Below are 23,959 nucleotides of genomic sequence, written 5' to 3'. Positions count from 1 at the left end.
CAAGAGCCTTTCTTTCCACTTCCTCCATGTAAAGGTTGGCTACAATAGGTGACAGCCATGTTTTTGTCTGTAGAAACCCTCGTTGTATTTGAAATATGTAGTGGTGAGGCAGAGGTCTAACAGTGTGCAAATCTGATCGGGTGTGAAGTTGGTCCTGTCTTCCAAGGAGCTGGAGAAAGAGAAGACAAATGGTAAACGGTAAACTTCAACCTTCAACCACACACACGGACCAGTACCTCCTTGGCTCATGGCTCATGTGATTAGGTAGAGGATCATCAGGGGGTCCTTTGTCCCTCTTTGGGGGGAAACTCCCACTGGGTTTATATCTGGGACTCTCCACCATTTGACCCTTAGAACTGAAGAAGCTTCTCGGATGAGAGGTGAAACGTCTTCAAGCAACTGAAAGAAGTCCAGACGCTTTTCTTTCCAAGCTCTTTAGATAGAATAGAGTTGGAACTAATTTTCATTTCTGATTCAAGATCCACTGATTATAAGATTTGAAAACTTTGAATCAGTTTGTATAACTTTAGCAATTCCCAGCTTTTCCTGCAGCTTGAAAAATCTCTGCTGGGGAAATAAGGCCTGAGCCACCTCATGTTGGTGCTTTCTCACTTCGAGGACATTTTGAAGCAGTTATGCATGCTCACCACTGGATGGAGCACTTTGTGTGCTTTGTGATTTAATGGCACCATATCTTAGGCTCTAAAACTTTTCAAACACTTAACAGAGTCACAGCTGAAGTTGAGCATATTTTTTTAAGCTGTTTTCTCCCAGACGCTTGTTTGTATCCGTCTCTGTGTGTCTGCACTCCGTCCTCCTTTAAAGACATTCTGACTTCTGTAAACAAAGTCCAGTGGTCATACTTTTGCCTCAATAAGGCAATGCTCCTCACTTTTTTTTTGCCACTGTTAACTCCTTATTTTCCACCCCGATGATTCGTCTGGAGCACTCCAGTAGAGCCACGGTCAAAGTTTATATGAGGTTATGCGCCATAAATTTTCACATGGCATCATCCAGAATCCACTAACAAGAGGAGGAGGGACTCTTCTGAAGGTGACAGAGATGGATGAACCAGGACCTGATGTGTTTCTTTCTTCTTCTCCTCCTCCTCTTTCATCCCTTTTTGGGTGGTTCGTGTAAGCAATCTGCACTCTCTCTCCAAACATGCATCCTTACGAAGCGCTGCAGTGTGAGGTGTGATGCAGGGCTGAGCTCCCACAGCTCCCCAGAGAACTTTAAAGGAGGAGCAGGGAGAGGAGCAAGGCGTGCTGACTCCTAAAGATCACCACAAAACGCACCCTGAAACAGGTGAGTCACACCAAACCTCAGCAGCTGCCAACCCCTAATCTGAGTCTAATTTTCACAGTCTTGTTTCTTTGTGCTTCCCATGTTGTGTCAATGAGTACTAGATTTTTCCAGTGTCTCAGCACATAGTTGCACGCTGTTATCAGATTCTTTTAGTAATGCTTGCTACATTACTATATTTGTACGTGTTTTTCCCACCTCTGTGCCGTAGTCAGGCATCTGCTGCGATAAACTGAGACGTCCTTCTGTGTCGGCAAAGGCTCACAGAGTAGTTTGTATTAAAATTACTGACTGCATGCAGACGAATTCTTCAGATCTATCTGTAAAACCTGTGCTTTAATTTTACTGTAAACAGTGAGAACTATCTGGCCTGGTTGGTCAGAAATAATTCAAGTATTTTTAATCCTGTGTCAGTGATTAACTTTGGATTATTAAGGCGAAGTTGTTGCTAAAAAAACAACAACTAAAAAACCCAGAAAGTCAAGAATTATGTCAGTATGTGTTAGGACAGCTCTGTTATCATACAGCCAGGTTCACCTGTCAGACATGGAGTCAAAAACTGATGGCAAATCATCGCTAACCAGCGAAGAACTGGCTGCTATTGAGGATGAAGATGTTCTCAACAAGATGGTGAGTGAGTTATAGGTGGCTTCAGCCAATCAAATTATCCATATCACATCTATGCAAAGAAAAAGCAGTGAGATAATTGTTGTTTCGTTTCCATTTTGCCATCCTGTGTGTTCTAAACTGTGTAATTTCTGACATTTAAATTCAGTTTTATTGATACAGCACCAAATCACAACAACAGTCACCTCGAGATGCTTTATATTATAAGATAAATGTCTTACAGTATCAAAGAGACATGACCAGCTGGGTGTTGAAAGGAAAGGAAAGGAAAGGGAGACAGGACAAAACACAAACTATGGGAACGAGAAGGTCAATTTTAATGACATAAAGCAGCGGCGAATAAACACAAGGAGAATGAAAACGGGTGAGCGGAAAAGAAACGCTCAGTGCTCATCATGGGAAGTCAACATCCTGAGGCTATAGCAGCATAACTATGACATAATTAAGGATCACCTGATCCAGCTTGCCATTATAAGCTTGTTGTGATCCTCATCTTAAAACTAGAAAAGGTGTCTGTCTCCTGAATCCAAACTGGGAGCTGGTTCCACAGGCGAGGGGCCTGATAGCTGAAGTCTCTGCCTTCCACTCTACTTTTAGAAACTCTACACTGTATTTGATGTAATGCAATGTTTTAAATGATTCTCACTCAGTTTTCTGCTTTAGTTTAGTAAATTTTGGGGGGATTTCTATTAACTTTCAATTCAAGTTGAAATTAAAACCTGTTTCGTTAACTTATTTCTTTTTTTTTTTTTTTTTTTTTTTTTTTTTTGTTAAGTGACAATGCTAAGTTTCACTTATTGTATAACTTAAACTTAAACTGTAACTTAAATCTGTTGGGTTGATCTGAGTTGTTAACTTAATTTAATTAAATCACATGTTACCAGTTGACATAACAATGATCTTTTTTGGGAACCACAAAAACACTTATATGTGCGGAGAATGGTTTTAAATTCAGTTCAATAATTCTTTTAGTAGTTCTTTTATTTCTAGTTTAAATCTGGGCCAATGATGAGAAGCTAATATGGGCAAAATATTAAATATGATCTCCCTCTCTCTCCTGAGAGAATAACTGCAACACTTTGGATTAATTGAAGGCTTTTTAAGGAGCTTTCAAAACAGTCTGATAATAATGAATCACAGTAGTCCAGCTGAGAGGTAACAAATGTGTGGGCTAGTTTTTCAGCATCGCTCTGGATTATTGCACAGATGACAAAAAGCAGTCCTACATATTTGTTTAATGTGCGCGCTGAATACATATCCTGGTCAGAAAAACGACTCCAAGATTCCTCACAGTGTTACTGGAAGCCAAAGTAATGACATTACTTAGGACCAAGTAACCTCAGTTTTGCCTAGATTTACAAGACATGCCTGCAGTCATATAAAAATATTCTGAAAGACCGGATTACAAGGTGGTTTATAATATTTTTTCTTTATATTGTTTCTGTACCTGTAATTATCTTTTTAGCTCGACAACACCTCAGATTTTGAAGAGAGACGGATGATCCGTTCTGCATTAAGGGATCTCCTGAAGAAAAAAAGAGGTGAAATCTCAGGAAAACTTTGACAGCTCTGTCAAATAGTGAGGGGAAGTGCTATAATCATGACTCATTTGGTCCTTTGCTTTCCTTTTTCTTTCTTTAAATTGCCTATCATCAGAAAAACGGGAGCAGGAGCGAGGGTTAAGGCAGCAAAACCTAAGACAGCAAGGTCTGAGCAAAGCGGGAACGACAGGCGGGACCGTTAGCATAGGAAGGGCATCCATGAACCAGCAGCCGCCAATAAACAGTAACTGTGAACCCCCTAATGTCTGTTAATGCATCATCCTGCACTTCAGTTTTAATAATTTTGACACTTTAATTCTCTTCATCATTTTAGAACCAAGCAGCCAGCCATCTCCATCAGCAGCTACTCCCTTTAACAGGACAGGAGGCAGGTGAGTCACATGCGAGGCGGTGTAGATGAACATTTTTGCAAAAAGGGGATTAAAGAACAATCATCTGCTTCTTTGATATAGACATTATGCTTCAGCTCAATGAGCGGGAAAATGCTCAAAGCATTTGCCATGTGAAAAGATGAGGTGACCCATACTTTTGTGTCTTTGTTTCCTCTCCTCAGCAAGGCCAGTTCTGCTGCTGCTGCTCCTCCTGCTGCGGCACCCAACGCTAAGAATGTCAAACAGATGCTTCTGGACTGGTGCAGGGCCAAAACAGAGCCATATGAGGTAAATATGCCCTACCTCACTCTGTCTATGAATTATTGCCCCGTGGAGCTACACATAGCCCTGACTCTTATGTCCCTCTTGCTGCCACTTTTCCCTCTAAACTTATCCCGCTCTGGTATGAAACAGGGGGTGGACATTCAGAACTTCTCCTCCAGCTGGAAAGACGGCATTGCCTTTTGCGCCCTGGTGCACCGCTTCTTCCCTGACGCTTTCGAGTACTCCATCCTCAACCCCAACAAGCCCAAGGAAAACTTCCAGCTGGCTTTCAACACTGCGGAGTGAGCTCTCCTTCCTTATATGTCCTATCTGCAAAAACTCGAGCTTTGAATTATAAATAACAAAGTAACTTTACACTTACATTGTTTCTCTCAAGTCATTTTTCACTGACATTTGCACTTTCTGCAGGAGGTTGGCAGGCTGCCCCCCTCTGCTGGATGCCGATGACTTAGTCCGGATGAACGAGCCCGACTGGAAATGCGTGTACACATATATCCAGGAGTTTTACCGCTGTCTGGTGGAAAAAGGCCTGGTTAAAACCAAGAAGCGGCCATAGACTCAGAAACTTCGGGAGTTGCTGTGATTACAGTTTTTACAAATATTACACACATTACAGAAAGCTGATGTCAAAAGGGACAATGTTGTGTGCTTTTTTTCAACTAAATATTTACATCTCGCCTCCGATCACATCTGGCTCATGTATCACTTGAATGTGCCAAATGTGTAGTATTCATATTGGTTTGTGTGTGTTAGCAGGGGCTTGTGGGTGTCTGTGCTCTCAGTGGACAGCTGGCGCTTTGGATCAGTACATTCCAGTGAGATTACACATGTGTATTAATCCCACAGTCACAGGGAGATTCTGGGAACAACTTTTATGATGATGCTGTTAAGGGCCAGAGAGTGTAAGCACTACAGATCCATTTAATAAATATTAGTTCCATTATATGCGTTGTACCCCCTACTGTTATATTGATAAAAATGGTACTAAAGCATTTCCCTGATGCCATTTTCTCCAGCAGCTGGTGGTGTGCTGGATACTTTAATGAACAGTTTACAATTTGCCTTGACATGGGGCGTGGAGTTTAAAAGACGTGGGCTGTCTGCAACTCTGACTATCTCACCTTTAAAATTTGTGATCAGAACTTAATATATATACTTTAGGGCCATGAAAGGGAATGATTGTACAGCCTACATCTTTACAAACTTCAAAAAACAGAATTGGGTACACAAGTTTGAATTTATTCTGGATTGTCCCTAAGCCACAAATGATCAACAATGTCTTTAAACTTGACAAGTCCAAGGCCTGTTAATTTCTCATTAGTGATCATGATTGACTACGACTGGTAGTTTGTCTGGCAGCATAAAGGATTTATTTGATAGGATCAATACTCAGAATATTGAGAAAGTCTAAAGATGGAGAATTGCCAATTTGCACAAGTTAGGAAGGTTTTTCTGAGCCATTTCTAAGCAACTGCAGGTTCCAAGATCATCAGTTCAAACAACTGTATACAAATACGAGTTATTCTGATATGTCACCACTTTGCATAGATCTGGAAGAAGATGAGAGGAAGTTGGTCAGCATTTTCAGGAACAATCCAGGAACCTCTGAGGCTCAGCCTGCCTGCCAAGCCATAAACTGGAAACTGCTGAGAAAACCAGCATCACTATCCACACTGAAGGGTGTTTTACATCGCCATGGAGATAGAGGATGCTGACCAAGACAGAAGCCCCTGCTCCAAAATCAACACCTTCAAGCTTGACTGAAGTCTGCAGATCCCCACATGGACAAGGCAAATGCCTTATGAAGAAGAAAATGTATTATCAGACAAGACCGAGATAGAGCTATTTGACTACAGTGACAACGGGTGTGTTTGGAGTAAAGGTAAAGCTTCCACACTTACCAGCTTTTAAGCATGGTGGTGTTAGCATAATGCTCTGAGGCTGTTCTGCTGCCAGTCGTACTGGTACGTTGCACAAAGTGGATGGAATATTGAAGGAGAAGAACAACCTCCAAATTTTTCACCTTCACCTCAAATCAGCAGGTGGATCATTGAACAGTTGATGGTTCCAACAGCACAGTGATCCCAAACACATCAAAACAGGTTTTTGAATGACGCAGGCTTATACTAAGCTTCTGGAGCGGCTTTCCCACAGCCCTGATCTCAACCCTATTGAAAATTTGTTGACTATGCTTAAAAGCCGGGTCCAGTCAAGGAAACCAACTAATGTAAATGAACTCTACCAGTTCTGCCAAGAAGAGTGATGAAATATCCAGCCAGAACTGTGGCAGAAGCTTGTTAAGCTTAAGCTTAGCAGCTTGCTGAGAATCCCTGTACGAAATATTAGTGGGGTATATATTTAAATCTGTGTGGATCAGAAAAAATATAAAATTAAGTCAAACTTGTGCACCCAATTCTTGATTTTTAGAGTCTTTTTCCATCCAGGAAAAAGAACAGTACAAAGAAATCATTAAAAGCCCCAAATTACCATGACATTCATGCTCATGCTGCGTGGATGTAAACTCCTGATCACAAATGTTCCCTTTTTCTTGCTGTTATGTTTCTTATGATGCCTCACACTTTATTTTCTGGAATCTCTTGTATGTTCACAAGAGTTTTTCTGATGTGCATTTAAATGCAGTCCAGCAAAATCTGTAGAGTAATTTTCATACCTTGCAAAGAATCAAAATTAAAGGCTTTATTAAATGCTCTTTTAGAGAAAATGTTGTATGTAGTCAGTTTGGTTTGAATGCATTGTCACTGTATAGACTGGCCCTACTACTGGCCCAAACAGTAATAACAGTACTTTTGAGGTAATATGTTTTCTGTTGAGACACGGTTGCTTTTTGCAGTTGTTTACTGCGCAAGCTTGTGTGTATTAAGGAATATAATACAAACGTTAAAAAAAATGCAAAGTCACAAACATTATACATCAAAATTCTGTTTCTTGATAGGCTCGACAAAAAAGCTCGGCATAAACACCATCAGTTGCTATTAACGCTTATTATTTTGTTCGTTTAATGGATTGTTGTGATGTACATAATATTACCAGCTGCCAGTGCCCAAAGTGAAATTTAAATATTGACATATGGATCAATTCGTGCTATCAGTGACGCACTAATGTCAGATTAATGCGTCAGTGATAGGACAGATGCTCAGTTATTTCTGGCCGGCTGCACTTTGGCAGCTGAATTTTGTTTTGCCTGTCCTGCTCTGCCCACCCCCTGGTGTTCATGCTTTTATCTAGGGTGTATGTGTGATGGAGAGAGAGAAGGAGAGGTTGTGTGCTGGGAAGACAGAGAGGGAAAGAGAGGCGCTGGGTCGGTGTAAGACTGCTGTGCAGGAGGTGCAGGCGGGATGCTGACTACAAAGTGCACAGCTGCACCGGCGAACTGCGCGAGGTAGCCAGAGGCAGCGATAGTAAGTAGGATGAGGTATAATCAACTGCTGTATAACGGCACAGGCATCAACATGCAAGAGTCCGGGCGCATCAACCGTGACCGTTTTCTGTCCTGACAGCCCGGCGGCGGCGCAGGCTGCACCGTGACAAGACGATCCACAGTACCGACGGGTCGCATCAGCCCTGCAGACCGGACGAGACTTTCTCCGGACATCATCGATTTTACTCTGTGACAGCCAGCTCACGTTCATAAGTGTGCGAGAAAAAGAAAAGAAGAAGAAGAGGACTGATGAATGTGTGAGCTCACCTTTTCGTTCACCTTGGAAATATAACAACGCATGAAAGGTAATTTTCTCCCCTCACAGCGTCAGTGTGAGGGGAGAAACAGCCGCTGTCTTTGTGTTTGTCTTGGTTGCACCTGTAAAACTGCGTTTTTTGTTGTTGTTGTTTTCTATAAGTCTCTTACCTTTGTTTAAAACGGAGCTGTCATTCAGACTTGCAGCCTCATGGGGGGGTGCATATGTGAAAGGCCCACCGGCACCGGGTTTTAAGCTCCAAAAGTTTCCTCTTGACTTCAAACCTGTGTGATCGCTATTACTCACAGCTCTGTTTCACGGGTTATTGCTGTGATCACGTGAATTTCTCAGTTACAAAGATGTCCTCATTTGAACGTCATTCATTATTAACAGAGGTGTATAATTTATGAGTGGAAGGACTTTAAACAAAATGGAGGGAGGCACCTGTCCTTCTTATGTCAGGCATCCTCTTTCATGTAACCACAGGTGTAGATTTTAGGGTTGAACACATTTGACTCCATAAATAAAATCAGAGAAAATGCTTCTAAAATCTTTTTTTTTTTCAGCAATGCTTCATTCTTTTACTCTGGAAATATTATTTATCCCTGCAATATCCAAAGCTCACAACACTGGATCTTTTCTCCTAAATGTAATTAATCCCACTAAGCCCACGAACACACACCCTGTTTTGATGTCAGTCAGAAGCTGCAAAGCTTGACTTCTGATAATTTGCCGGAGCACAGAAAGAAATGATGAGGATGAGGTTTAATGTTAGGACATTAAAAATGTTGTTAGTTTATTAAATAACCTTAAGTTTGTGTCATTTGTTATTTTCGGTAAGTCTCAATAACATAGCCAAGAAAAAAACGATTGTATAAAATGTGCAGGAAGTTTTGAATGTGGATTTATTAGTGAATCTGTGAAAAAATAAGAGGTGTGCATTTACTTTACTCCAAAGAAAAGGCACAAACTGTCAACTTGTTAAGCATCAACATCCAGGCAGAAACAAAGGAGTGGAGTGCAGGAGAGTAAATCAGCCTATATGTGTCCACTCACCAGAGATGAGCTCATATCTATCTATGCATGTATATATATATATATATATATATATATACAAAATTGAGACAAAAAGCCTGAAAGACTCACTGCATTATATTCCAGGAGGCTGTTGTAAATTGTTATTTGTGGGGTTAGTTTTGACATTTCTAAACAGAAAGAAACAAATTGGAGCATTAAAATTACCAGAATGCAGGAAATGAAGTGTACAATGCTTCAAATTTCCTAGGGGACTAACACGTACCCCAGGTTAATGTGTCTCCTCCTGAATATTCAAGCGGAACTGACACCTACGCTTGTGACCCACAGCATCTGTTGACATTGCCTGATGTGCTTCATTATCTGCAGCTGTGTCCGATCCCCTTTGCTTCCCTTCTGACTGAACTCAAATGTTAAAGTGAGAGATTACAAAAAGCAGTGTGCTCTAAAAGCACATTACAGCCCTATTCCTTATCTAAATAACTACTAACAATCTTTTCTTTTGCTTTGTAAGAGGGTCAGGGGCTAATTAACTGTGCTTAGCAGCTAGGGTGTAATCCAGGACGCAGCAGGCCTAAAGTTAGTTCCTTAGCCCAGTTGCCTAGTCATGATAACATCATCAGTGATGCCAAGGGAGGATGATGTGGACAGGTACTCAAAATAATGTAATACTCTTTCTCATTTTCCACTCACTGCAGGCACTTCTTTTGCTCTTCCAATTGTGTGCTGACAAGCAATGTTGCAATTTTGTGCCTTTTTTACATTCTGCAAGCAGAATCACTGTGATTTCTTTTTCCTTTAAACACCATTAAGAAAAATGTCATAAACACGATGTTACAGGTTGATGGATCGCCTGCCGCAGAAACAAGTTGGCACGGACCCTTGTGGCCATAAAGTACAGCCTGGAAACTGTTCATTAATTGGAGCTGGTCTGGATTTACCTCCACAACTCCAAACACAGGAAGCACCTCTAAGCAGCCAGTCAGAAAAGCTCAAGAAAACGTCTGGATTGAATCCCATGCAGGTGGTCGTTATGCCAAAAAGGGGGACTGAGCAGATGCAGTCAGGGCAGACGAAGCCTGCGTCCACTCCAGTAACACTGGCATGCATAAGCCGACCAAGGCCAACTGCTCTTGGAAATAAACCAAGGCAAACCAGAATTTCAGTGGAGCCATCCAACGAGATAGATTTGATCCCTATTTGCATCCCAGGACCTCAGAGTACAAACATACTCCTACACTCCCCAACAGATTCTTCATTGCCTCCTCACAGTCCTCATTCTCCCCATTGCCCCCAGCCTTACCTGAACCCCACCCCCTGCCTTCCTCCACCACCACCACCACCATCCCCTCCTCCCCCTCCCCCCCCTCCTCGCCAGCCATCACCTCACCTGCCCTCCAGCCTAAGCTTCAAGCCCAGCCTCAGCCCTCAGCCCCAGAAGACCCCCTCACCTGGAAGCTCAGCACAGAGCCAGCTTCAGTCTGAGAAGCCAGGAGGAGAGAACAATGACTTCAGGTGAGAGAAACAATGTGTGTGGCTGTTTGCCCATTTTGTGTTGAAGCACAGCTACAGATGCTGTCCTTCAGTCAGGGCTGATAAGAGAGCTGATGTGTGCCAGACCACATCACATAAATCACAGCAGCAAATTTCACTAAAAGCTTTTTGAACTGACAGAGTGACACGGCCACATTGTGTTGGTAGATTTCCCAGAGGCACTTCCGTTGTGTTTATTTATTTATTTAACCTTTATTTAATTAGAAGGTCCCTTGAGATTAATACATCTTTTTCAACAAGGAGACCTGGCTGAGGAGGCACACCATTATAAAATTAGAAATTATAAAATCAGTGCTTACATGTTATACAAAGTAAAGCAAGTCAAAGTCAATAAGTAACGCAATACAAAATATCAAGTTCAGTTTATGAATAGCAGTTGCAGTCTTTGGTTACAGAAGAACATATATGAGTGCTCTGAAGTCTCCCAGGGAGATAAAAGCTTTCAGCTTAATTGTCCTCTGAAGGTTATTCCAAGACCAAGGTGCAAAACGGGATACTGTTGTATCCTATACTGTTCTACCAAGTTCAGAAAAATCCTGAGTACCCTAAAAAGGAGCCACTAAGAGAAACGCAAATCATAGCAGCTGTTTAAAGGGGTTAGGAGTTTACACAGATAAGAAGGGAATTTACCCAGTATGGCTTTGTACATAAATTATGGTTGTCTCCTTTGGGTTAACGAAGGCCAGGGAAGCAGATTATAAAGTACACAGTGATGTGTACCAGACAATAAAGTGTAAATACTACACATCATGTAAAAAATGAAGTGCAGAGGTGGCAGCATGCATGTAAATAATGTCACCATAACCAAGTACATTTAAGAGTGTAGCCTATGCAAATGTTTTCTTAATTGATCAATTAATACAGGCCCTATTTCAATAATAAAAACCAAGCCTGACTTTCAGCTTTTTCGCCAAGTGCTTAATATTCAGCACTAAAGGAAAGTTGGCATCCAACCAAATACTTCTCTCCTACGGTTCAAAGACCGACATTGACTAAGATTTGAAAGCGATTTCTAGAAACCAACATGAGCTCAGTTTTTTTAGGCATGTGAATGAATTATAACCTTTCAGTGATGCCCGCAATTCCTAAAAGTCATCACTTGTTTGAAACTCACAAACAGCCTAAATCACCGTAATGACTAAAGAGGAAATGATGGTGTCATCTGCATAAAGGTTCACGTTAGCTCTTTAGCTTGAGGCATATTCTTCCCAATGTTCTCAATTAAAAATAGAAAATAAAACAGGACCCAAAACTAAACCTTGGGGTATTCTGTTCTTTAGGAAACTTGGTTTGGCACTGTGTTCTATATAAAGTGAAGCCCTGTAACTCAAACCAGTATCACTGAATCTGCCTAACAGCAACTCATTGTAAGCAGAACCTAATGCATTTGAAAGATCAGAAAAAAACATAGCAGCACAATGCTCTGTCCTACTTAGGGAATTAATAATATCATTTGTTACCAAAACACTGGCTATTATGGTACTAAAACCCAATTTGAGAACAGACCTAGTTTGACTTAGGACTTAAGTCAGACAAATATTGTTTCAGGTGAGTGTTTATTTCAGACTCTTGAAATTTGGCAGGGTATAAAGTTTATATATCACTGGCAATAATTGGTGCCCAGTCTTATATAAGAGGAGAACACAGGCTGCTTTCCATATTTTAGTAACAACATTAGTCTACAGACTCAGATGGGAAAAATGTAATTAATAAGCTCAGGATTAAAATCAGCTGCAAGCTTTACAAGATAAGCATCCATACCGTCAGGTGTGGTTGACACTTTTGGGGGGGTGAATGGATTTCAAAGCTTTACAGATTACAGCAGCAGAATTGGTTCTATAAACAAATGGATCCATTGATAATAATAATAATAATAATAATAATAATAATAATAATAATAATAATGGACAGAAGGTGGCCTAGAGTGCTTTAGAGAAAGCCACAATTACATTCCAGGTCAAAAAAATCCAAACAGTTTCAAAATACATGAAATGCTGAAAACACTGTTTTGATGTGTTAACTCATTATTGTGAAAAAAAAATCACAATGATTTAGTTTTCATTAAAATGTGTTTAGAATTTATGGGTTGATGATAATTTATATTATAAATTAGGACACACTGATCTCCCTACTTAAGCTACCCTTACAAGTCAAAAGTATCAGGACTGGTATCTGCAAAACTGCACCTGTATTTTTCTGGAATCAGATCGATGTCAAAATTTGCATTATCGCACAGCACTATTGTACATGTAAAACTAAAGGTTGTGCTTCAGATGTCTTAAAACGCCTTTTAAAAACATAATGCAGTTTGAGCTTGGGTGATTTTAAGTTTCTTAAACAAGTAATGGCACGTTATAATTACAAAATTCTGCAACAGATGAATATTTGTTAATATTTGTTGGGCACATTTGTAAGAAAAAGGTCTAATAATGTTGAGATATTTGGATCTTTTGGACTGAATGAAAAAATGATGTCAAAGGCTGTTTAGATGACACCAAGTTTAACAGCTCTCAAATTCATCCAAAGGCACTTTTTTTCCCTGGTTTTTTTTTTTTTTTTTTTTTTTTGGTGTAATGTAGCTCACAACAAATCATATCTGCACACTTTAAATTATGAATAAATGGCTATCGGCAGAGCAGAATATTAACTCTAATGATGTGCTTTTATTTCTGTAAATAAGCACTGTAACTAACAACAGGATGTCTATTTACATAAATTATTTGACCCCGAACGTGTGTCTGTGCTAATAAAACCATTTTGTCAGTGCAGAAATTGCATATCCAAATAATGACAAGCAAAATGTGCAGAGGTGTAAAGCTGATTCACTGAGTCCATTTAACCTCAAATATTTTTTTTTCTGGGGAAAAAATGCCAAATACTTGCTGGTTCCAGCGGTTCGAAAAACAGGATGTGTTTCTTTTTCTTGATCTCACGTTAAAGCAAAGTGAATCAGTGGTTCTCACTGTTTCTGTTAACCGAGGAAAATCACAAACCAAAGAAACTGATGGTTAGATGGAGTCTTAATTAATTATTTTGGATATTTCAGCACAAAATAATCAAACTGGTAATTCAAAGGATGATTAGCTCCATACTTTCTTTTTATCTTTGCCATAACTCATCCACAATCACACATGCACACACACACACACACACACACACACACACACACACACACAGGCAGGCAGAATACTTAGTCATCATCAAGGGATGCAGAGGTGCTTAATTGTGCTTATCTTTTTTTCTGTACACAGAAACCCTGATGAAAGCTCTTTCTCTGAGGATTACAGCATGGATTACGTCCTTGTTTACCTTAAACTATAGAACTCATGCAATTTTTCCACTGTTTCTGTCCTTTCAAAGGGTGTACATCATCACATGGAACGTGGGATCAGCTGTGCCGCCAGATGACATCACTTCTCTCTTTGGACCAAATGTCTCCGATGGGAACATTGACATGTTTATCATCGGGTAAGCAAGTAATTCTGCACGGCTCAGCGGTGCCAAAGAGACAGCCGTGAATGCCCACTCAGTCATCTGTGTTCATTTTGATTCTTCCCCTCCTGTTACCCATCACTGTCCTTTTTTTTAGTATTATTATTTTCATTTTGACATTTCTCTACTTTCTGGCACCATCCAGACTCCAAGAAGTCAACTCCATGATAAACAAAAGACTGAAGGATGTTCTTTTCTCAGACCAGTGGAGTGAGCTTTGCATGGACACACTCAGCCCTTTTGGATATGTTTTGGTCAGTAAGGAGTGAAATCTGTTGTCCTTCATAACCTTTAGTGCCATTAGAATTGTAGTTTCTTTTGCTATGGATATATTATTTTTCATCCATCTCATGTGTTCAGGTGGCGTCCCAGCGAATGCAGGGAGTGCTGCTGCTGGTTTTCTCTAAATTCTGCCACCTTCCATTTCTCAGAGGTGTGCAGACACAGAGTACACGCACAGGACTTGGGGGATACTGGGTACGTGCTACACATTACAGAGTGCTGCTTTGAAACCAGCTGAGATTCATGATGTTGCAAAAGTTGAAGTGGGCTCATGTCACTGGGGGTAGCAAGGGAAGATATAGTGTGTGTGTGCTCCCTCCTGCCAGCAGGTGCATGCATGCCTGGGTGCATATGTCAGTGTGTGACCTTCCTGTGCATGTTGATGTCAGCATCACCCCTGGCTGCTGCTGGTGCAGTCTCCTTCTCTTTGAGGTCAGTGCAGCAGCAGCAGACTGTCTGGCTTTCTGGTGTTGTGAGTGTTGGGGAAAAAAAACAACACGACCTTGTTCCCGAGCACAGATCTGGTTGATATACGCTGATGTTTGTTTAATTTTAAATCTTGTCTGCATAAGAGGTCCTTTTGACGCTGCATGCTTCGCCCTTTCCTGTCATTTTAAGGGGAATAAAGGCGGCGTCAGTGCAAGGATGACCATGTTCGGCCACCCCGTGTGCTTCCTCAACTGTCACCTGCCAGCTCACATGAGGAACCTGGAACAGAGGATGGAAGACTTTGAAAGCATCCTGCAGCAGCAGCAGTTTGAAGGAGGGGCTGCTACTGGTGTACTAGACCATGAGTGGGTGACTTTTCTTTTTTTTCTTTTTCTTTTTTTTAATAAAAGGTCTAATTAACTGAAAAAAGCTTTGCACACCCATACAAAGTGATGTTATTATTAAGTTATAACAATGAACAAATCCCACACATATATTTGTTAAAAAATGTTTCCTGCTTTGATCGAACCTCTTGAACCCTTAGCATGCACGCTTAATTTAGCTAATAATGATATGTATTTATGTTAATTTTTTTTTAATTGAATCTACATAGGCACAGTGCACTACAGTGGTAAATTGACTGTTTTATTCTTTGTATCTGTGCTCTCTTCCTGAAGTAAAGGCCTCTTTATTCTGTTCCCAGTGTCGTGTTTTGGTTTGGGGATTTAAATTTCCGTATTGAAGACTATGATATCCATGTGGTGAAATGTGCCATTGACAGCAATAAGCTGCCTCTTCTGTGGGAGCGGGATCAGGTGAGGCACCTTCAGCATTTTAATAAAGCATTCACACATTCACAGAGACAGATGGATTTTTCTGGAAGGCTTCATGCCACCTGTTTAATCAGACACTACAACCAACAGAGGGAGCTGTAGCACAAAAACCTGTGTTTAAATAATAATAATTTCTAATATTATAATTCTGGAATGTTTGCCCTACTCTGTAGCTCAACATGGCTAAAAACACAGAGCTCATCCTGGAAGGCTTCATGGAGGGACAACTTAAATTCCCACCTACTTATAAGTTTGATGTAGGCACTCATACCTACGATACCAGGTTGGTTCAGTCATCTCTATCTAGACCCTGTTTACACTTGGTTTTAAAATGCATCTTGGGCAATCAGATCCCAAGTGGAGACACACTATGATCCTAAATTTTAATATGTCAGGATGTTTCTCTGATAAGGACATAACACAAAGTGTCATCAGTGTAGTCGTCTTTGACTTTGAAGGACATCCACTCAGTCTCATCAGGTGGAATAGCACGGACACATATTATGAATCAGTCACACCAGAATAGAAATAGGATTGTAACCTTCTTGTGACTATAGGAAAAATTGGTGGTTGCCTGGTAATTGCATTATTATTGTTCCATCTGGTAAATGATTGCCATTTGATTGTCCAAAGATTGAATACGCAACACTTTTAACCTCTGGACAACAGTTTCAATTGCAAGGTGATAACACAAATCAGCTGATCAGAGGCAACCTGCCTCCAAACTGTCACGGTCAACCAGTCAGACCGGCTCATACAGATTGATGGAGGGTTTCAAATACTTGTCACCAGATTGACAACACAACAGAATCAAACTGAATCAGTCTGATCTCTTTGCAATGGGGGACTGGACTCAACTGGTTGTATTCTGGTTAGACTTCTATATAACAGTAAGGTAGCTGAGCGTATGTATCATTTTGCAGTAAAGTTGCTGTCCTGCAGAAACTATGTAACTATTTATGGAATTTCTTTTTCAAATGGGAACAACAGCCTTTATTCTTGAAACAGATCTGAACATTTTTGTAACTATTGTGTGTGATAACTGAGGGGCTCTTTCAACTTCAGCTTATCAACCTTGGCCGTAAACAGAAGTGAGCATTAGGGTTGGAGTAGCAAGTATAAATGATGATGAATTATCAGCTCTCCAGTTGGTGTTCAGATGTCTGAAATGCATTTTAAAACCAAGTGTAAACAGGGTTGTTGATTTTATTGTCTAAAAGCAAAGTTTCCACCGCTTATAACCGTGTGTCTGTTTCTCTGTCAGTGCTAAAAAGAGGAAACCTGCCTGGACAGATCGCATCCTATGGCGTCTTCGCCGCACTGGTTCACCAGTTCCTACCCACAATGCAGCACTGCAGCGTGGCCTGACCTCGTGGTTGGGGGGGGCAACTAAAGTGACACAGCATGCGTATCGCAGTCACATGAGTTTCACCATCAGTGACCACAAACCTGTTTCTGCCCTGTTTTCACTACATGTGAGACAATGATTATCATATGACCTCAGATGAAGCATGCCATAATTACATCTCTGTGTTGTTACATTGCTAGGTTGTGCTTTATCTAACTATCTATAACTTATCTCCTAGTTCCCATTCAGGGTGGATATGCCTCTGGTGGAACTGCAGGTAAACAAGGAATGGTGCAAAGCCTCAGATGCTACAGTCAGATTCACTGTTGCATCAACTTATCAGCGCAGCTCATGGGACTGGGTGGCAATATACAAGGTAAGTCTTAAGTTTATAAATTATTACACATATTTCCCACAGTGTCAGCACCTGCAATTATCTTCCTGCAGGTTGGATTCAGACATCACAAAGATTATCAGGCGTATGTGTGGGCCAAAGCGGAGCATGCAACGCAGGTGAGCCTTAGCCCAAATTCACAAATATGTTTTGAGCTGAACTCAGAGATACTCTGTCTGGTTTTCTCTCCACAGGTGACATTCTCAGAGGAGGATTTGCCGAGAGATGACTGTGAATATATCCTGGGTTACTACAGTCATAACATGAACAGCATTGTTGGATTGTCATCACCAATTCAGGTAACACGAATTATAGAACAACGTGAAGCAAATGCATTCCTGTTAGTCAAGAACAGATCCAGGTACACAGGTACAATCATCAGCCACTTCATTAGGTATGTCTTCCTAGCACCAGGGTTAGGGCAAGGTGCTGCAAAACATTCCTCTGAAATCTGGGTACATATTGACATTATAGGATCACACAGTTAATCACACAGTTGCTGAAGATTGATGAAACATAGCCGTAGTTTCCTGTTCTTAGCTGACAGGAGTGGCACCCAGGGTGGTGTTCTGCTGCCATAGCCCATCTGCTTCAAGGTTTGACATATTGTGCACATGTGAGTGAAGTTGCCCCCCCCCCCCCCCCCCACCTTCTAAAAATCCAACAAAAGTGGTATCAAACGTTTGTGCTACATTTGTGCTGGTTTGTGCTGCAAAAATTTGGTTTCTGCTGCAAAGATTTTCGTTTGTGCTGCTATCATTTTAAAGATATTCAAGAAATTTTCTGTGTTGACCTTTTGACCTTTACATTTTCGTTAATATCTTTAAAACGGAAGCAGCACAAACGACAATTTCAGCAGCACAAACCAGCACAAACATAGCACAGTTGAATGATACCAGTTTTGTTTGATTCCATTAATGTGGGGGGGCTGGTTGACCTCTGACGACCTCTAGAAATTTTTATTAATATCTTTAAAATGATAGCAGCACGAACCAGCACGAACGTTTGATACCACTTTTGTTGGATTTGAAGAAGGGGGGGGGGCAACTTCACTCACATTATTGATATGTGATCATCTTTTACATGCATTGGTCATAACCAGAGGATATTTGGATTATTGTTGCTCTCCTATGGATATTTTCTCTTTTTCAGTCCATACTGGCTGTGTGGGATAATCCCAATAGATCAGCAGTTTCAGAAATACTGAAACGAGCATGTTCAAACCAACTTTAATCACCTTTCCTCCTAGTTCAGATGTTCAGTTTGAACTTCAGCAGGTCATCTTGACCATATCTATACGTCTATATGCACTGAGCTGCTACCATATGATTGACTAGTTGGATATTTGCATCAATAAGCAGTTGAACAGGTATAAATGGCATGGCTAGTGTATACTGTATATATAAGTAAACTGTATATTATATTTGCCATTTAAATGCAAATATAATAACAAAAAAATCCGATTCTATCCACTAAATGTGAATATTTCCAGGATCTGTTTGTCCTCTGTGAGAGTGAAGTAATATCTGACAAATTTCCAACTGTTTGACTGACAAAACAGGACGCATGAATAAGGCAGCTGGGCTTATCAAAGAGAAAAACATGAATATTTTATCATAAAACTTCTTAATATGTCCGCTACTTTTCATTTATCTGAGTCAAAATATGGAGATTAAACTGCTACCACTGTGCAAGCAGTGAAATTACCCCCACTTTACCTGGCCACAACATTAAAAATCTGCTCGAAAATGCAGATTGTCAAAAGACACGAAGTGCCTGATATCTTTAAGTTAATTATTATTTTTAATTCACTTGCACTTATTGTACTTACTTGTAAAGCATATTGACCGTTGTGCCGACATACGTCTTGTCCTCAACAGATCAACATGCCAGTTCACAGTCCCACCGTGTGTCGCTCCGAGAGCTCCGATGTCAGCTCTGAAGATGACAGCACTCTTGTTCTGCTGGCTCCAAACTCCCGCAGCCCGAGCCCTAAAGCGGGCAAACACCACCACCGTCACCGGCGCAGTCGCAGCCCTGCACTTCCTGCTCTTTCATCTAATCCCCTCCCTTCTCTGCAGAGCCTCAGCCTCGGGCCTCGCTCCAAAGAGAGCCAGACACGAAGCCGCTCTCCCTGCTCTAAAAAGGAGCGGCTGATGTCCCCCGACGCCGTGCCATCTCCCACCATCAGCCCGCTCAGTCCTCGCAGCCCTGTGTCTCCAGGTAGTGTGGTGACTGCACCAGAGGCCCTGGTTGCTGCTATCCTAGGTGAACCCAGACCAGCTCAGGTTAGCCCCACAGGGGTGAAACGGATAGGAAAGACAGGGGAAACAGACACTGCAAAGAAAATGAAGATCAAGAGTTAAAATGAGACTGTGTATGAGCGGGAAAAAAAGCAATATCCATCAAATCAGAGTCTGATCTGACCCCCGTGTCACTGTGCTCATAGTGTCACAGGGCATTTATTGACTCCTAATGTAGTTTGCAAACATTCCTTTGCTTTCCCAGTGCTTTTATAGACTCATAAGCTATATCATTATGTAAACAAGCATACAGAATATGAGGCTAAAGTTGGAGCAAACCTGTGACCGATATGAACAGATGTTATTGACAGCAATATGGATCCATGTTTACATGGATCCATATTGCTGTCAATATGTCAGTTCTGCATCAGAGTAAGGACCTTGGATCACAAGTATTGATGGTATCACAGTTAACAGCAGAGTGTGTGTGTGTGTGTGTGTGTGTGTGTGTGTGTGTGTGTGTGTGTGTGTGTGTGTGTGTGTGTGTGTGGTTTTGTGTAGACCTTTGTGCTAAACCATAAATATGTCAAACTTTCATTTTGGAACACATGATGGTTTAAATGTTTAACTCTATAGGTCTTGGTCTGTATTCATAAAACAAATCCAATGCATCCAAATCATTCCAAATCTGAAATCTACATGTGACTGTGAAAACTTGAACATCGCTTTTTGTGGATACAGCCCCTGTTCTATAGGGCACCTTGAGTGACTGTTTAGGCTAATAATGTGTTTCTTTGGCTCCCAGGAAACTGTGTTGTGTCATCTATGCGATTGTGCAAATAAAAGAGCAAATGCAAACTAACAAATGCAGATTATTGGATGACATTATGCTGTCAAGAAAAAGCATACGTTTGTACATTCGTGTGAACTCACTTAACCCTCAGTTCAGATATATCTTAATTGCATTCCTGCTTTAAGTGAACAACAACTCATGACTCCACTTGGACTTCAATATTTTGATTCAGAGAGACTTTGAAAGACCAAAGGTCAAAATTAGCATTCGTCTTCAATCCCCTGGCAAATGTTAACAGCCAAACATGTTACTAAAGTCACGGGGGTCACAGGAAAGGTGTGTTTGATACGTCATTTACAAACTATTATGGATCACAGGAAAGGGAGATGCAATACAAGTTGCCACTTAACTTGGGGGTTTAAATTTGGCGATTAATTGGATTCAGTTCAGTTCTATATATAAAACACCACTTCACAAGAAGTCATTTCCAGATGCTTTATATTGTAAGGTAAAGATCTTACAATACAGATGGAGAAGCCCAATGATCCAATAATCACCTATCTCGCACTTGGCGAGAGTGGGGAAGAAGAACGCATGTAGAGACTTTCGGGTGTAGTCTCTATGTAGGGGCAAAACAAATTGTCCTTGTTTTTTCTAAAAATGGTAACATTTATCGACCAACAGTGAAAATGGTTGTCAAGAGCCCCATACCCTTTGTCGTAATAATAATGATAACGAGTGAAAACTAAGAATTTGTAAATTCGTAATTTGTAAATTTGTAAAAAAGAGTTCGACACTTGTCTGTACAAAACAGGCAAACAAACTACTGCGATCATTCTGTCTCTACACAGCCATCACTGATCTCCTCAGAATCTGTTTTACTTTCAACTTCCTGCAACAATGCGTCAGGTTTGCCTTTCTTTGACCCCACAACAGAGGCTATAATGTTTTCTAGGTGAGGATTTCCCTTTGCCTCCTCCTCAACTCTTTCCAACACCTCCACATACTCGTCTTTCTTCAGATTGTCCACATAGTTTTCAAATATAGTGAGCAGAGGAAAGGCGTACGCAATCACATTCTCACTAAGATTCGGAAACCCATAGAAAAACCCGCCACTGTGCAGACCAAACACTCGTCCGTCGGCATCGAAAACCGGAGAGCCGGAAGAGCCGTGGTAGCTACATGAGAGTGTTGTAGGTGACGTAGATATTTCCATACGGGTCATTTTTGATCTGCTGATTGATTTCACAAAGACTGCAAAATTCCTCGCAGTCTTCTACATTTTCATTATTCTCAGCGTTCTCTCGCCTCTCTGACGACGCACGTAGGACTCTTTTTTTTTCACTCCTCCTCCTGGGCGTCCGACGACACAGGCCTCGCCGCCTGAAGGCACATGTCCAAATCTCTTAAGGAGCCCTGGCGGCACTTTCTCTGTTTCCAGCTTAAGTATGACATAATCTAATTTATCGTTGCCGATGAACACCTTAGCGCTGAGGTTGTTCCTGTCTGATTCTTGGTCTTCAAAGTTAAAGACCACAGTAACGTTTAAAAATTCACACCAGTTAGGTGTGTTTGATTTAACCCAGTAGTCGAATAAGTGGGCGTTGGTCAAGACAAAGTTGTCAAATAGCACAAAGCCTGTGCCTTGCTTTATGAAGGAACCAGTTATGAGACAAACTGACTCGCTCAGTTCGAGCAGCAACATAACACTGCAAATTTCAGTAAAAGACTGTCGGCTCTTTCCAAAGGTCTCCTTCCTGTATTTCAGTGCTTCCAGAAAAGAATTTTTAGGGAATCTACTCTCCATCCATCGTTTCAGATGCGGATACTGCTGGCAAAGTAGATTGTAAACCTCCTTACGGTCAATGCTGCTGCCCATTTCTGCTGTGCTACATCTAAGACTGATGTCATTCCACTGCTACGCTTTGCATTATTTGATGCGTGTGGAGGTTTCTGCTGCCCTGGGATGGCTACATCTTTTATTTCCGTATCTGCTCCCTGTGGAAAACATATCTAGAATTTCTTATTGTCCAGACAATCGATTATGTCTGTGCACTCAGTCTTACGTTCGTTAACCAGCTCAAAGTAGCCCAGGTCATCGACCGTCTCTTTTCAGAGCCTCGGCCGCAGTTATTCCCTTCTCCCCGTAAACACAAAGATACTTGAACTATTGTAAAGCGTCATTTAAAAAAAAAACTTTTGTCTTTTTTGGCATTTAGTCCTCCCTTTGTACCGATGTAAAAGACAGAATAGCAATCTCTCGCCTTAACCATCTTCTTATATTTACTGAAAGGCCTCCGTGCAAGCTTGAACATGTTGCGTGTGCCGTCTGAACTGGATTTCAGTCTGAACTGATGTCCGTGTGGGTCCTACAGAGAATCAGAGTTGGAAAAGTTGTTAATGTAGCAAAAAACAAAATGTATTGCATTTTGTTCATAATCTCTTTAAAGTCATGATCGTTTTTTTTTTTTTACCGCTTTCACTGGAGTGGGTAAATGAGTCTGCAAAGTTAAAAAAACTGATTTACATTTCTTGTTTATTACTTTTATCGGACATCATCCGATCTCATTTATACACATTTAAGATATAAAGTAGAAAATATCCTTTTGTTTGCATTTGGAGACTCGGTATTTGACCATCCCAAATATTTGGACCAGGGAACCAACTCCTCAAACCGGTAAAAAGGTCAATTACACAGTTACACGATCGCTAAACTAACCTGTTTTTGAATAAAAGAAAACCATACAAGCATGAGCCCTGGAATCTCGGTTGTAAAAAAAAAAAAAAAAAAAAAGAAGCACTACACATTACTTTTCTTATGTTTAGCATACAGGAGTTGCTGCTCACACCCTGAGTTGCACTAATGTGTCTGTCAGATGCCCCAAATGGAATGTCAGGCCGCATGCGCACTCATACCGGACACCTCCTGACCTTATTTCCACGAGCCCTTGACTCAGCTGCAAAGTGCTTACGGGGTCAGTTTCCTTTTCATCAGAATTATCTGCCGTCATTCAGACATAAGTTGAGCAATGGTTTAACCAATTTTCCATCAAAGGGATGTTGGAATTAAACAGAGGATGTAAGTTAAGGAAATATAAGTCTGACTATGGAGCACATCTCCTTCAGTGTTAACAATAATGGATTGCATTTCTCTCAGTCAACTGACTGTTTAGGGGGGAAAGCAGCTAATAGTTAGTGGGCTCTGTGTTTGTGGTTGTTGTATGTTAATCACACTAGGAGTGAACAAAAGCAGAAAAAAACCCTGTAAAGATGCAGACTGTGAAAGTCTGGTTTATACCATAAATCTTACCAGCTGTAACTGGGTTTTTTGTATTTTAAGTTATAAGCACGTGTCAAGACTTCTGTCTCCCATTGCTGATGTGATCCTCCTTTTTTGTTCCCTATTAATGATCTACGGTAATTTGTGATTTCAGAAGAATGGTCACATAAATTTCATTACAAATTTTTTGCCTTTGCTTGAATGTGTCTTTAAATCCTTTCTTGTTCAAATAGTTTATTCACATAGTAAAGAAGTAGCTAGGGAACTCAGTAAGTAGGAACAGCGATAGTTTAAAGGCATTTTCTACAATACAGAGGATTTCATCATCCGTAGTTTGTGAAAACTGCAGTTTAAAAAACAAATCAGTAAATTCCCAAATGACGGACTCTTTTCAGAGGTACGCTTCATGTACTGATTAACATACAGTTCAA

The 23,959-nt window shown here is 40.8% G+C and overlaps 2 protein-coding genes and 1 pseudogene across 4 annotated transcripts; 2 read left to right on the top strand and 1 right to left on the bottom strand.

Annotated features, from left to right (window-relative positions):
- Positions 1-1,109: 1,109 nt before the first annotated feature.
- smtna (smoothelin a) lies at positions 1,110-7,002 on the top strand. Its single transcript, XM_085463596.1, has 8 exons — positions 1,110-1,308; positions 1,833-1,935; positions 3,398-3,473; positions 3,589-3,717; positions 3,808-3,865; positions 4,048-4,153; positions 4,280-4,431; positions 4,559-7,002. Exons 2-8 carry the CDS (start codon positions 1,852-1,854, stop codon positions 4,704-4,706), a joined length of 753 nt encoding a protein of 250 aa, XP_085319722.1. The 5' UTR covers positions 1,110-1,308; positions 1,833-1,851; the 3' UTR covers positions 4,707-7,002.
- A 296-nt stretch (positions 7,003-7,298) lies between these two features.
- On the top strand, positions 7,299-20,314 carry inpp5ja (inositol polyphosphate-5-phosphatase Ja). Of its 3 annotated transcripts, none has more exons than XM_085463593.1 (13): positions 7,299-7,569; positions 7,669-7,846; positions 9,721-10,395; positions 13,795-13,902; positions 14,072-14,180; positions 14,287-14,403; positions 14,827-15,002; positions 15,341-15,452; positions 15,644-15,753; positions 16,735-16,945; positions 17,057-17,194; positions 17,266-17,511; positions 19,093-20,314. In XM_085463593.1, exons 2-13 carry the CDS (start codon positions 7,839-7,841, stop codon positions 19,576-19,578), a joined length of 2,496 nt encoding a protein of 831 aa, XP_085319719.1. In that variant the 5' UTR covers positions 7,299-7,569; positions 7,669-7,838; the 3' UTR covers positions 19,579-20,314. The 3 variants fall into 3 exon arrangements, with proteins under 3 accessions (XP_085319719.1, XP_085319720.1, XP_085319721.1); XM_085463594.1 differs by having other exon boundaries at positions 7,300-7,846; positions 17,266-17,331; positions 17,407-17,511; XM_085463595.1 differs by having other exon boundaries at positions 7,300-7,894; positions 17,266-17,331; positions 17,407-17,511.
- A 766-nt stretch (positions 20,315-21,080) lies between these two features.
- LOC146705781 (serine protease FAM111A-like) lies at positions 21,081-22,563 on the bottom strand (annotated as a pseudogene).
- Positions 22,564-23,959: the final 1,396 nt, after the last annotated feature.

The sequence above is a fragment of the Copadichromis virginalis genome, linkage group LG7 (genome assembly GCF_057382275.1).
Source record: "Copadichromis virginalis isolate Kocher_CV1m ecotype Utaka linkage group LG7, C_Virginalis_male_GT1.1, whole genome shotgun sequence".
Lineage (NCBI taxonomy): Eukaryota > Metazoa > Chordata > Actinopteri > Cichliformes > Cichlidae > Copadichromis > Copadichromis virginalis.
This window is presented reverse-complemented; position numbering and strand designations above follow the sequence as displayed.